At 32.8% G+C, this 14,809-nt stretch overlaps 1 protein-coding gene across 1 annotated transcript; it reads right to left on the reverse strand.

The window, feature by feature from the left end:
• Window positions 1–196: 196 nt before the first annotated feature.
• LOC100573594 (follistatin-A) lies at window positions 197–14,532 on the reverse strand. The gene is made up of 6 exons (XM_029488805.1): window positions 14,345–14,532; window positions 12,518–12,712; window positions 10,245–10,472; window positions 8,126–8,350; window positions 6,002–6,265; window positions 197–569 (listed from the first exon to the last, which is right to left on the reverse strand). The coding sequence occupies exons 1-6, from the start codon at window positions 14,421–14,423 to the stop codon at window positions 550–552; spliced, it is 1,011 nt and encodes a 336-aa protein (XP_029344665.1). The 5' UTR covers window positions 14,424–14,532; the 3' UTR covers window positions 197–549.
• Window positions 14,533–14,809: the final 277 nt, after the last annotated feature.

Genomic DNA, 14,809 nt, shown 5'->3' on the forward strand with positions numbered 1-14,809 from the left:
GTGGTTTTTTTTTACCCATTCGGGACGGGTCAAAACCTTTGCCCCCCTCTATTAAAAACTGAAATGACGCCACTGGGTATACCTATAATATATATTATATTATAGGTATACCTATAATATATATTATATTATAGGTATACCTATAATATATATTATATTACGTCTATATTAATTATAATACACATCTGTAGTTTCTATTTCTCATATTCTTTTCTAAACGTTATTTATTTTGTTTTGCTCTCCTAATCATGGTTGATAATAAACGTAAAAAGTTGAAAAACATAATACAATAAAACACTTACAAGTTTATAGTAATAATACAGTCCATTTAATTATCGAACAATAATAAAAAACAAAATAATAATAAACATTTGTGTCTTGTATATTATCTAAATAACTTAATTTGAGTTTTGACACACCATTGGCATCACATAAACTATAAATATTTGTTAAGTTAACTTACATCTATTCAATAACCTAATTTAAGTTGTAGAAACACTAGTATTTATAATATTTCTATATATGTACGTTGGACGCGTTGATGTAATTTCAATTGCTGTTGAATAATTCTGAAAAAAAAAAAAAAAAATAATAAATTCAATTTGTCATAATATTAGGTGAACCGAACTAGGAGTAAGAAACTTAAAATCCCGGTAAGTTCTTAAAAAAGTATAAACTACCAAAATACGCAACTATCGTATATTATAATGTATAGTATAATGCCTTCATCAAAATGTAAAATAAGCTTATAAAATATGTTTTTCGTATAGGTATTAATTAATAAGAAGCAATCAAAATTCAAAATCACATTTTTTTTTCTATAATTATTGAAAAATGTTAATTGTTAGTTCTTCACTATTGAGAACTGGACTTTGATTGTGAACAGTTAAATTATCTTCGTCATGCCGTTAGGTCGTAATAGGTCGTGGGAGCGTAATTAATGTTGACCATTGTTGTAATTATATGTGTAATGTTATTTGTAACAATAAATGAAGGGAGCTGGAGGGGACGTAATGCTAATGCAGTCCCCCCTCCGGTTCTCGAAAAAAATGGTGTGTGTCAGATCTGACGCTCCCGATATGCCTTCACCCTTTCTAAGCTAGTTTTCGCCATGTTCTAGAAAGAAATAGTATTGTTATAATTATTGTTGTACCGACAAACTCCTACTGGGTGAGTGGTCAGTCCGATGATTTGTGCCTGTTAATAATATGTAGGTTGACTTATGGATGAAGCGAATAACAAGTATTATAATTTATGAAATGTAGGTACCTACATAATAATAATATTTAAGCGTTTTGTGATAAATAACAATGATTAATAATAGTAAGATACTATCGTGTGATCATTTATATAATCAAAATGAATACAGATAATAATAATAATAACAATTTGATCGAAGAGTCGAGGCTAGAGACTCCTTTCTGTGCATAAGTAACACCGATTATTATACATTAAGTTTCGTTTCGGCGCTCGGACCTCTCACTCGCACGCGTTGGTTGAATGCAGAGTGCGAGAGAGACAGAGCTAAAAACTGCAGTTTCGTCCGTCGAGATGCGGCCGCCCAAACTTCCGCTTCCAACGCCGCGCCGGCCGCTACCGTACCGCGAACCTCACCCACAACAACAGCTAGCTAGTCCGTCCTCTCATTTTATACAACTCTGTGTATTTTTGATTTAAGTTTATCTCCGCCGCGTTTCAACTTGGGTCCCCCGTTTTACCACCAAAAATTCTGTTTCGAGACCCTATAAATAGTCCCCTCGTAAACTGGGTACTTTTGACCCCCCCTCAAATTTTGTTTAGCCAAGCATAACTTAGCCGGAGATCGTCGTAGCCGTATTTTGTAAGCATTTATGGGTTTTGGGTGACCACGTGCATAACATATCAAAAATAACCCCACCCCCCGTTTTTTGATTTAAGTATATCTCTGTCGCGTTTCGACTTGGGTACCCCGTTTTACCACCAAAAATTATGTTTCAAGACCCTCTAAATGGTCCCCCCATAGTCGGAGTACTTTTGACCCCCCCCCCCTCAAATTTTGTTTAGCCAAGCATAACTTAGCCGGGGGTCGTCGTAGCCGTATTTTGTAAACAGCTATGGGATGTGGGTGACTACGTGCATAAAATATCAAAAATTATCCCCCCCTTTTTTTGATTTAAGTATATCTCTGTTACGTTTCGACTTGGGTCATTGCTGTTGAACCCGAAGAAAATAGTTAATATTTATTTGATAATTTATAAATTAAAAGTTAATGTAGAACCTGCACGAGCTACAATAATGATGAATTAATAAAATTAGCCATAAATCGGAATTGTCGACTTGTTTACTTGTTTACATTTTTGTGGAATCCCAATATTGTACAGTTAAACAAAACTCATTCATAATAGATAATTTTTACAAACTTTTACGGCCAAAGGTCGTAATGTTCAGCACTCTGATATACTCAATGACGTAATAATAACATTTTTATAGAATTATTATTCACAAATAAAAATAATGATTAGAAAAAATGTAATCCATAAATATAATATATACATATAATCCTCAGTATATCACAGTAAAACGTGCTTCGGAAAAATAATTGAAATCCTCAAAAAAACTACTTCGGAGAAGTAAAAAAGGCTTTCTGTGCGTAAGTTGAAGAGATTGGGAGAAAAGATAGAACTTTGGTGTTAATAAAGATGTGAAATCAATCTCAAAGTTCTGTGCCAAAAAGGGCCACGGTTGAAATAATAGAATTTGGGGCTTAATAAAGAAGTGAAATCAATACCCAAATTATGTGCCTCAACTTGAAAAAATATCTTATTCAAAAAAATTTCAAGATGTTCAACTATACAAACATTAAAAAAAAATATTAGCACAGAACGGCGTACAATAATGATGAATTAGCCATAAATCGGAGTTATTGACTTGTTTACGAGTTAATCTGTCTGGCTAGAATTTTTGTTGACAAACTGTAATTCACGCCGTTCTGTGCTAATATTTTTTTTTAATGTTTGTACAGTTGAACATCTTGAAATTTTTTTGATAAAAAAATTGAAAACTGACAATATCCGTAAACAGCTCAAAATAAATCAAAATATTTTGAAAATGGAATGGTCTATTGAAAGTGCTAGTATATACAATTAGTAGCTATATTAAACTAGTCAAAATTGCATTTACCTACGGTTATTTGATTAGAGTTACACCAAAAATCAAAATCTATTTTCTCGAAAACAGATTTTGCGTAAAAATCCAAGTTTTTCCTTAATTTTTCTTTTGTTTTTCACGGCACTTTAAAAAACATCTTAGAAAGTATCAACTAGAATTCACTTTTCCTATCAGAAAAGAATACCGTTTAAGAAAATCTAAGCATTTTTACTATCGAAAAGGTGATAACAGACGCAAACATAAAAAAATTAAAATAAAATAAAAAAAAACACATCACTGTAAAATCAATATATTCATCGCTCTGCTCAGAATCTAATAAAATTGGAAACTGAAAATGTTCTTAAACGGTTCAAAACAAATCAAAATATTTTGAAAATTGTATCGTGTATAGAAAATGCGAATATAAACAACCAGTGAAATTTCCATGTAAGTATATTTGTTTTAAAATCACACCAAAAACCAAAATCGATTTTGTCAAAAACCGATTTAGCGTAAAAATTCTAATTTTTCCTTAATTTTTATGCTGTTTTTCCCGGCGCTTTTGAAAACTATCGAGAATTTTAAAATTTTACTTCCTAAATGCACCAACTAGATTCACGTTCCCATGGAACAAGATACTGTTGAAGAAAATCGAAGCAGTTTTACTGCCCCAAACCGTGATGATGGACACAAAAATAAATTCATGTAATTCATTGAATAGTGTAATACTTATATAGTAGTTTGTATAGTAATTTTAAACTAACAGTTATTTATATAAATAATTTTTTGCTTAATTTATGTTACAATTTGTTAACATTATATTATAAACCTATACATTTTAAATTAGTTATTTTTAGGCAGTGAAAGTACTCAATCTCCAAAAATTACAGAATGAGAAATAAAGATTTTAGAGCATTATCATTATCGTTACGAATATATTATAATTATTATATTACTATATTGGGTATATAGGTATACCGTATACCTACTACCAACATATTAATTTAAAAAAAATATTTGTAATTACGTATTATCATATTTTAATATAACATTAACAGTTGAACGTAAAAGATAAAGCACGGAAAATTAATATTAATTTAATTGCACTGTATTTATTTTATTTACCATTTATTAGACTATAAGTATTGTATTTAAATAAGTAATGATTCAATAACTACAATTCAAGTTTTGTTATAATATAGACAATATAGTTTCTACGATTTATATATTGGGACATAAATTTAGGTAAGCAGTATCTTAATTTATAATCGGTAGTTCATAGGTACGCGAGGGTATTGAAAATATTACGGCGGTATTTATGTATAATGAATTTTACAATAACACGAATCGTACCGGACGAACGTTCATAGACAAATAAACGGCGCTCCCGTACAAGCACTCGTCGCCGCCGTCGCGGTCGGCCGGTTGCGAATTGCGAATAGTAGGCGTGACTTAAACGCCGCGCGCTTGCGGATCGTCAAAACACTGAACAGCGCATCCTCTCGGTCGTTGCACGCGTAAATTTTTCGTGACACGTCCTCTTAAGTGGAACCTTACTTTAAATTTTCAATCCTTAGGTATAAACGTTGAACATTTTATACATTTTTGACTACAACATTGTGCCTATGTATTTTTAATATTTTTCAACTGCTATTTTAACAATATATCAGGATTCATATATTATCTGAATCTTAGATTTAAAAAGAATATTTTTTATGAATTTCTAACTCAAAATAATTTGCACATTTTCGTGATTTTTTTTTATTATAGTAATATAGTATTTGTGACGATGCAGCACGGTTTAAGTCTTAAACTTTAGATACTTGTCTATCTTAAACCGTGCGATGCACATAAAGCACCCGCGCACGAGCGCACTCTAGTTGTTTGCCTCAACTGGCTCCGAGTACCAACGGGTAACGACTAAACCGCGAAGTGCATCGCTCAGTCTTACCCAGTCACGACAGCCGCATATCACCGTGATATAATATAACGAGGCCCGAACACCAGACCGAATGTCCTAACAGACGCCGGCCGGTCAAACTTATGTGCCTCTCGTCAAATTGGTGACCTCGACGTGTTCATGCTTTCTCCGGCTGGACCCAACCCGTTCAGATGCGTTCTGGCTCGAGACCTGCCTCGTCAACGACCATTACACATTTCCTTCAGGTAAACATAGTATTGACCCGGGGGAGTTTACCATCGGGAGAGTTTACTAGTTTTAAAAATAAGGAGAGTCTACCATACAATCGGGAGGGTTAACCACCACCCGGGAAGACCATGACGAGTCAACGACACCCTCCCCATAACCGTAACCCAAAATCTGACCAAATGGCAACGTAATCCTTACCGACTGTAAGCACGGATATGCACAGCGGCACACCCATGGTTTATTAGTCGGTACGGAACACTTTATATTTACCAGACACATTCACGAGACTAGAAGGCTCGAAGACCATTGAATAATCCAAAGCCCAGCGAACTACATCAATATTAGAAGCGATCCAAGCATCAAACTCCGACGTGGTCAAGCACCAGCACTCGTCCAGAGGACCCAGTGCTAGCGATCACGATTCGACCTACAATGAATCGTCCACCTGTACAATAAATTATTACCGAAATGGAGCCACTATTGTATTCTTACAACTCCCTATTTTCCCTTTTGGTGGTTGAATTTTCAAAAAATCCTTTCTTAGCGGATGCCTACGTCATAACAGTTATCTGTATGCCAAATTTCAAGCATATCCGACCAGTAGTTTGGGCTGTTGGTGGATCAGTCAGCCAATCAGTCAATCAGTAAGTTTTCTTATAATTTTTTATATATAGAGATAATATACTGTATACGGGCATTTTGGAGAAAAATAAATCGAGAACTTACCAATTTTGCCGTCTGGGCATGGTCCTGACGCCTTGGTCTCGATCACTACACCCGTGGCACACGCGTCCATGAACATCTGACACCAAGAATGGTACGTCTTGTCGTTGCTACCACACACCTTTCCGCCCGTTTGCTTGAGCTTTTCCGAAGGTACAGGTTTGGGGCACGACATGTTGCACGTCACGCACCTCGGACGTCCGGTCTTTTTATCGACTAGACATTTCTGACCGCTATTGCACCTCACCGTAGCGCATGTGGCAGATTCTATATAAACGTGTAAGTGATTTTATACGTATTTTATTTATTATTAAGTACACGCATCCAGCATCAAGGCTAGTCAGTTCAAAAACTAGTCTAATATTTCACATACCCTGCAAGCTCCAACAACCCGATAAATAGGTATTAACTGACATAGTGTCATTTATTAATCGTAACTAACTGTCTTAGTTATTCCTAATATACTATTACTAATATACTGTAGTTAATACTAAATTATCACATATTGACAATTCACCACCCACCGATGCAGCCCCTTGAGAAAATCAGTGACAGTCGCCCCCTTCGCCAAGCCACTGGACGCATGATACGTGTATAGTTATATAAATACGATTATGTCGGGAAGATGCAGGATGCACACTTCATACATTAAGTAATAAGTGGGCTATATTATAATAATATGCATATTATCTGTGGCATGTAATGTTAAGTCATCAGAATGTCCAATATGTTCGAAGCTACTTGAAACATAATATGTGGATTCCATTTACAGAAATGAAAAACCGACTTTTTTGTGATAATTATTATTATTATAATTAATACATTTATTAATTTACGGGTAAGAATCCAATTACAAAAGATTATTAATGTGGTACAATAAGAAATGTAGTATAAAAATAAAAATAAAATTCAATCACAGAAGGAAGTGAATCTAATTCAATTTTTTTCTTAAATATATATGAAAGACCTTACAGAAATATAATTAAAATTAAAAAAATCAATTTGTTGATCATCATAGCGACAGACATCATTCTATTTATAGGAGCGGATGATGCATAATTTGTTTTTTATTTGTTAGATAGAATGTAGTAATAATCGATGACCTAGTCTAAATTAAGGAACAACAAATTTAAAAATGTAATAGCTCAGGACAAAAACAAATCGATTTAGAAGTTTAAACAAAAATATTAAGTCATTAATGATAAACAACACAGAATTAAGTAATACTAAAACTATCAAACCAGGTCAAATAATTCTTAATGATGTATATGGTATTGTGGTCTCATAGAGGGGAACTCACTTGGAGATAAACGGTATTTTGTTATATTTAAATTTTAAGTATGATTATTCTAGTTAGTAATAGTTACACATATGTGTATATTATGAGCCAAAAATAGGAAGTGAAAAAAAAATGTTAACTACCTATTTTTAAATACATTAAAAATCAGTAGAATATTTCAGTAATTACTTTAAGAAATAATTGTGATCCGGAATATAAAAATACTAAGTTAAAGCCATATTGGATAAATTTGGAATAAAACATGAGATGAGTGTACCATATTCAACTAAGCTTAATGGAAAAGCGGAAAGGTCAATGTGAACAATTAACGGCGAAACGCGAACGGTTCGTATTTTGTGTCGTTTGCAGTCGACGGCGACCATATACGTCCTAGCTAAACATCTATTTTGACCAATGTCCAATGTAAAATAATATAATAATAATATAATTGCGCTACGGCGGGCAATGTTTATTTACCGAAACCTATAATATTATATAGCAGTAGGCGAAACCAAACCGAAAACAACCAGTTCGCAAACCCAAAACCCTTAAAAAATGTCGATTATCAATCAAGCAAATTCAGAGATTACCGGGGATTAACAGAGTCGATCAAACCAAATTTATGCACCCTCCTCAAGTACCGTGTTACGAAATGATCGACGGCATTGCAATGTTGCATAAAGCATAACACAAGACCTGCAGTATCTAGTACCAACTGCAACAGGTTTTGTAACGGAACATTTTGAAAACCAATCGTGTAACTTAATATTCCTATATTATAATATTATTATCTACAACTCAATACCTTATATTTTGGTATATTATTATGATTTAGTTTTGATACTCACCCTTGCAAAGCCCCTTGTACGCTATCGGTATGGCGTTGCCTGCGTGGCAGGCGGCTTCGCGCAGATGACACGCGCTTTGGTACGTCCTGCCATCGGACCCACACACCTGGCCGGACGATGACATGCCTGGAGGACAGACAGTTACACACTTGACGCAGTGCGGCATCAGGTTCTGGTCCTGTAGACAGTATTTGCCTTCCGGGCAGGTGACTTTATTGCATGAACCTGTAGAATAGTTATGATCAGTGTTTAAAATTAAACCTATTTACAGAGATGTTAAATCTTAACCCGTCAGAAATCGCGCGTATGAGTGCGGCGCTCATTTTTTTACTAGTTTAGCTACAACTGGATTTAATTTTTAATTCGTTGAAAACTACGTCTGAAATTTTGTCTATAAATAAAATAACCCAATCCATAGTCTTGTGTTTAAATGGCAATTGTTTTAAGTTGTCAGTTCCGCACTTATATGCGACTATTATTGTATGCATTTTTATTATTTCGCGTCATAATGGCCAATGAAAAATGTGTGTAATTGGTTAAATGGAACTGAAGAACAAGATTTATTATGACACTGACGCTGATCAGGATTGTGATTGTACATTCACCGAAATTCATTATGAGTCCGAATTTGTCCGATACAAATGTTGACTGTTGACTGTTGAGGTAAGCATAAATCGATCTTCATCGAGAATAAAAGACGCCTCAGTTTTTAAAACTGAGTTTTATCAAGATCACGGTCCAGAGGTCCTCTCATACGAGACGATTCCAGTTACTATTTACATAGGTAGAGATAAAGTGAAAACATGGCGTTAAGAAAGTTTTACTCCTAGTAATATTCGTACACGTTGACGTAATTTAGTGTTACATTTACCCGATGTAAAAAGAATGGCACGAAATCACAAAATCTATTATTGATTGTTGGAAGTAATTTTTTCCGGATATAGTCATTGAGGAAATAGTAAAATTTACTAATATTTATTTGAATAAGATTCGTACTAATTACCAACGGGAAAGAGATTGCCTTTATACAACAAGAGACGAAATAAAAGCGTTATTTGGACTTCTGTACTTGCCAGGTGTTTTACATATAGCAATCATTTGATTTTGAAAGATCTTTCGTCAGACGATCCATTGTCCGAGTGTTTTCATGCTGTCATGCTCCTAAAACGATTTTATCTGTTGCTTCGCACACTCAGGGTCGACGATATAAGTACAAGAACTGACAGAAAAATATATGAAAAACTAGCCTCAATCCCAAGTTACCTTCTATTCTTGAAGAACTCCAAAAAGTGTCAGTGAATATTCGTTAATAACTTATCTCGGAGAAAACTTTATTTATAACAATGATTCCGTCAACAATATAATTACCAGGGCTCATAACTTATAGCTCTAAAAAAGGTTATTATAAGCGCAATAATATGCTCTTAAAAATATTCATATAAGCGCTTAAATATGCACTAAAAATACTAAAATATGCGAAAAAAAAAATTATTATTATTATTAAAAAAAAAAATTGAATAATATTACATCGGAATTATTGTGGTAAACAATAATTAATAATAACAATAATTATTCTGCGATTGTTCTGTTATAAAAAAAAAATTATAAATTATAATTAATAATGCACTAAAAATACTAAAATATGCGAAAAAAAAAATTGAATAATATTACATCGGAATTATTGTGGTAAACGACTTGTGGTACTCATTTATTCTGCGATTGTTCTGTTATAAAAAAAAAATTATAAATTATAATTAATAATGAATAATGATACCTATATATTTTAAATATTTTTAAACATATATTTACCTTTTGTGCATGTAAATGTAATTATTAATTACATTTACATGCACACAGACCTTGGAATAACTCAAGAAAGCCACTACGTTATTTGTCGACAGAACATTCAAAAGTGTTCCTAAGTAATTTTACCAATTATTTTCTATTTTTATTAAGGTACAAAATAACCATGTTCCTGTCGTATTTAGCCAACTCCTGAACAAGACTACTGACACTTACATTCTTGCATTAAAGAAGGTCACAAAATATTTAAATATCTTTTACATGGTAAAATAGTAAATTCAGATGCCTGTATTTTATTTTTGTTCCGAGTACTTACTCTGACACAGGCCGTGGTAGTCAACTAACAACGATTGGTCTTTGGTACGACACGATCTCTTTTTCAGTCTGCAGTGCGACTTGTATGAAACGCCGTCCGTACCGCACACTGGACCCTTGACCTTCAATCCGTCGTGTTGCTTACAGTTGGGTGAACAAATGCACTTTGGTGAGCCTGAGTGCATAACGCACTTCTTGCCAGTAACGCATTCCACGTCCGTGCATGATCCTAGGCAAAGTGTAAAAGTGGAGTGAGTTTTAATTTTAAATCACTATCACAATCAAATAAATTAAGTTGTATCCAGCCCAAAAACAAATTTCTGTTAAAACGCCTGTTGAAAATGTAATTTTGTCCACAAAAATACGGTTTACGAGAACAATGATCCTATTTGGTATAGAATAAATCGAAATTGAAAATTATTATTTCATTAATAGAGGGTTATATTATTGTTCTACAAACCGCATTGAACTCCGTTTGTCAATATTTTAATTTCAACATTAAATTATACTATTATTTTAAATAAAATAAAAAAAAGATTGGTAAGTGGATGTTGCTCTACTGTAAGTTACAAGTAGGTTACTGTAAAATGGATGGTATTGAATTTTATTTCAATGAAATAATATCATTGTATACGAAAAACGATTTTGAGCTACTTGAGAAATCGAGTGAATATCCAATATTGTAAAAATTCGAACTTCGACGTTTTTTTTTTTTGATAAGGGTAGACAAACTTATGAAGAATCTTGTATTACATTTTTAAATCTTAGATTTAAAAATAAAAAAAATGTTATAAATTTCTAACTCAAAATAATTTTCACATTTTCATGATTATTACGTATTTTGTCAAGATTTGAACTTATAAAAAGAAATTGTAACTATGGATTTTTAATATTTTTCAAATGTCATTGTAACAATATATATTAGGAACCTTGTATTAAATTGTCAAGTTTTTTTATCCAAAAATAAAATTGTATTGACATTCATAAAAAAAAAAGGTGGGTAAGTGGATGTCTCTCTGCTGTACAGTAGGTTACAAGTGGATCACTGTATAATGGATAGTATTAAATTTGAATTCAATGATATAATATCACTGTATAAGAAAAACGATTCTGAGCGGAGACGGTTTGTCAATCTAGGTATTAGACATACCTATTATAGGTAGGTATACTTATCTATATAGTATTAAAAAAAAATTGACCTATAATAGGTATTAATAATAAATTCCAAATTAATCATATCACAATATCCATCAGGTAACGCGTTATACATCAACAACAAACCGTGGTAGTATCATAGATATATTATAATAGTATACTTATTTTTATTTTTTATACTAATTTTTAATAAACACACATCATTTTCAAATTAATACATTTGTCTCTCCACTCAGAATTTAATAATGGAGTTCAATGCGGATTCACTATTTAAAAAAAATGGTCATCAAAATCTGACAATTCTACAAGGCTTATTCCTGTGAAGCCATTTTTTTGTTGATTACATCGTATGAACCCCTTCCCCTCTAAATAGATACCGTTCAGTAGATTAGTGGAAAAGTATTATAATTATTAAGGTGGCAACTAAAATATGAAATAACATTTTCAATTTTTATAGAATTGCGGAAAATTTGGAAAACCGACATCAGTTCCCTTAAAATATAGACAGCCTGAGCATAGAAATGAGTGTAATAACTAATAAGTAACTATTCACTATAGTATAAATGTATAATAATATACTGTACTTATAATATTACTATGATATTATGACATTTTTGAAAAAATCTGATAAAATGAATATTTTACATTTCGGAATGTAATTATTGATCGTTTTTTTATTTTTAGTTAAGATCTCCAATTATTTCTAAATAACTATAATACATAATATTTATACATTCAGAGTGTATAATATTCTCGACTGTCGTACGGACGTACGGTACAAAATTTAAGGGCCCACGGCCCACATTATATTGAATAACATTATACACGGATAAATAATGTTAATAAACGACCAATAGCTAGATAGGTACGTCACTACTACAGTACATTACTACTCACATAATATATTATTATAACACTGCTACACGTGTAAAGTGCAATAACAATAATAAATTAATAAACTTATTATTTAGTATTTATGTAATCGTACGATTTGGTATGTATTAATGGTTCTAATATCAGTACAATGTTAACCTAAATAAAACAAATAACTTGTAGCTAATGCTCATATAATAATATGAAAAAAAGTTAAAAAATTAAATGTATGGCTTATTTAATTACCTTTGCACTTTGCGCACGGCACGCCGTCGCCCAAGACGGTCCAGAAAAACAGCGCCCCGGGATCCAAGTCAGTTGAGCTCCAGGAAGTGGAAACGGAACTGCCACCCAACTTGCAGCACTCTTCTTTCGAAAAGCGTTCAGCCAACAAGTTCTTGCAAAGGCCATTTTTACCCATCGATCCCCAACACATGCCACCTGCAATAATGGAAACAAAACCTACATTGAACCGTCTAAAACCATCAGAAATCAACAATTTTTCAATTCAATTTTCTACCACAACAAACATACCCTCCGTAGAATTTTTCGTCATATAAAATACCCACTTTACCCACTATAACAGCCTATTATAGGCGTAGTTTTATCATTTAGTTTCTTTGTTATGTGTGATATAATGTATTATAATATTATAGGGGGACGGAGTGGCCAAGCGGACTACGCGGCGTCGGTTGACTCTCGACCACGGATGGCTCCTCTCTCTGGACAGGCAACTGTCTAGAGCAGTGGTTTTCAAACTTTTATTAAACACGGCACACCGTGGTACTCAAGACATTTTCACGGCACAGTGACTTTTTTTGCACTAAATAATTAGATGAACAAAATTATTTTAAATTGTAATTATAATTATATATATAAGTACATATTCAATTTAAAGTGTGTGGTTGATGGGCTAACAAATTGTTATTAATTATATTTTTATAACTTTATTCTTGGACGAATAGTTGAACTTTCTGAAAGACCGTGGGCCGTGGCACTGCACTTAGTGAATGCTTGCGTCATATAGTACCTTATATTTTAGCAAATTGGATCAAGATGGTACTATAAAGAGGCCATTTTTCGATTTTCTCAATAATTATTTAATGCTACGAGAAAAACCACCAACAAATTACGAACAAACCGCTGAAAATGGGATTTTAATTTCTGACGCTTTGTTTATCACCATAGAAATGAATAAAAATAATATAATATTAATTCAACTTACAGGATATAATAAATAATTAGAATACAAAATATCGAGACTCCTGTATGACTCTTGTAATCATCACCCTGTAGTTATAAAATACGATAAATATTTTGTGTAAGTGGAGAATTCGTGGACAAACATTATTGTAACATTGTAAAATCTCCCTGTAAAATGCTATAGGTACGGTAAATATTTTATGTGTGAGTGACAAATAGGTGGAAAACGAAATCAGTGTAAAATCAGTGTGCTTTGAATGGGACATTCCCGTTTGAACATGGTGTAATTACCGCGTAGAAAAAAAATAAGGCAATGTGAACATACAAAATATGTATACTACTAGGTATAACATACAAAACAACAAATAACTATGCTTAAGTACCCAATTGTCGCACAATCTAAGGAAAATAAAAATACTTAGGTAAAACTGTAACTGTGTTTATACAATAATGACGCCCCATGACATTTTCAAAACCTGGCGCCTCCGATTTTCATCCGCATAAGCACCTACGGATGTGTCATCTACTTTACAGAAAATATTTTAAACAGTTTTTCTTTTTTACCGTACGCCGTAAACCACCATATACCGATGTACGGTGTTGATATATTATACAAACGGCCCTCCTAGGTGAATGTGCATTGTATTTATAAATTAGCGATGAAAATCATAACAATAATTATAAGAAATGTATTATACATAATATATTATAATATATTATTAAAATAGTGGTACCCATTATAATTGCAATTTTCAACACGTCTATAGTATAATAATTTTCACTGCTGTATTTTCCCTGATCAAAGAAAATCTAAATGCTACGGTACTTATCTACCACCAATATTATAACAAATAACAACGTTTCGCTTACCCAGTACTATGTCTAAACTGCATACGTATAGGACGGCAGAGAACAAAAAGTATTTGGGTTTCCAAGCCACCGGGTACATGCTTTTCGTGGAGGACACACCACAGATCGTCGGAGAGAGAACGTGCTCCCTGATAAATCGAGGACACCATTCTGCTGATCTGCACGAATCACCATTTTTGAAACTGTCGTCACCTATAAAAACAAAACACAAACACATTTATACAAATTACAATTATACAATTTACAACGACGTTATAATCGTTTTGACTAGTGATGTAAATTTTCATGAACATTTTTTTTGGCGAAAATTTTATAATTTATCATATAAATTTCTTATCAAATAAATCTTTTGATATTATATAGTTGTAGTATATTTAACCTTCATAATTATATTTTAAAAAAGGTGGGTAAGTGGATGTCGCTCTACTGTACAGTAGGTTACAAGTGGGTCACTGTATAATGGAT

The sequence above is a fragment of the Acyrthosiphon pisum genome, chromosome A1, assembly GCF_005508785.2.
Source record: "Acyrthosiphon pisum isolate AL4f chromosome A1, pea_aphid_22Mar2018_4r6ur, whole genome shotgun sequence".
NCBI classification, from domain to species: Eukaryota; Metazoa; Arthropoda; class Insecta; order Hemiptera; family Aphididae; genus Acyrthosiphon; species Acyrthosiphon pisum.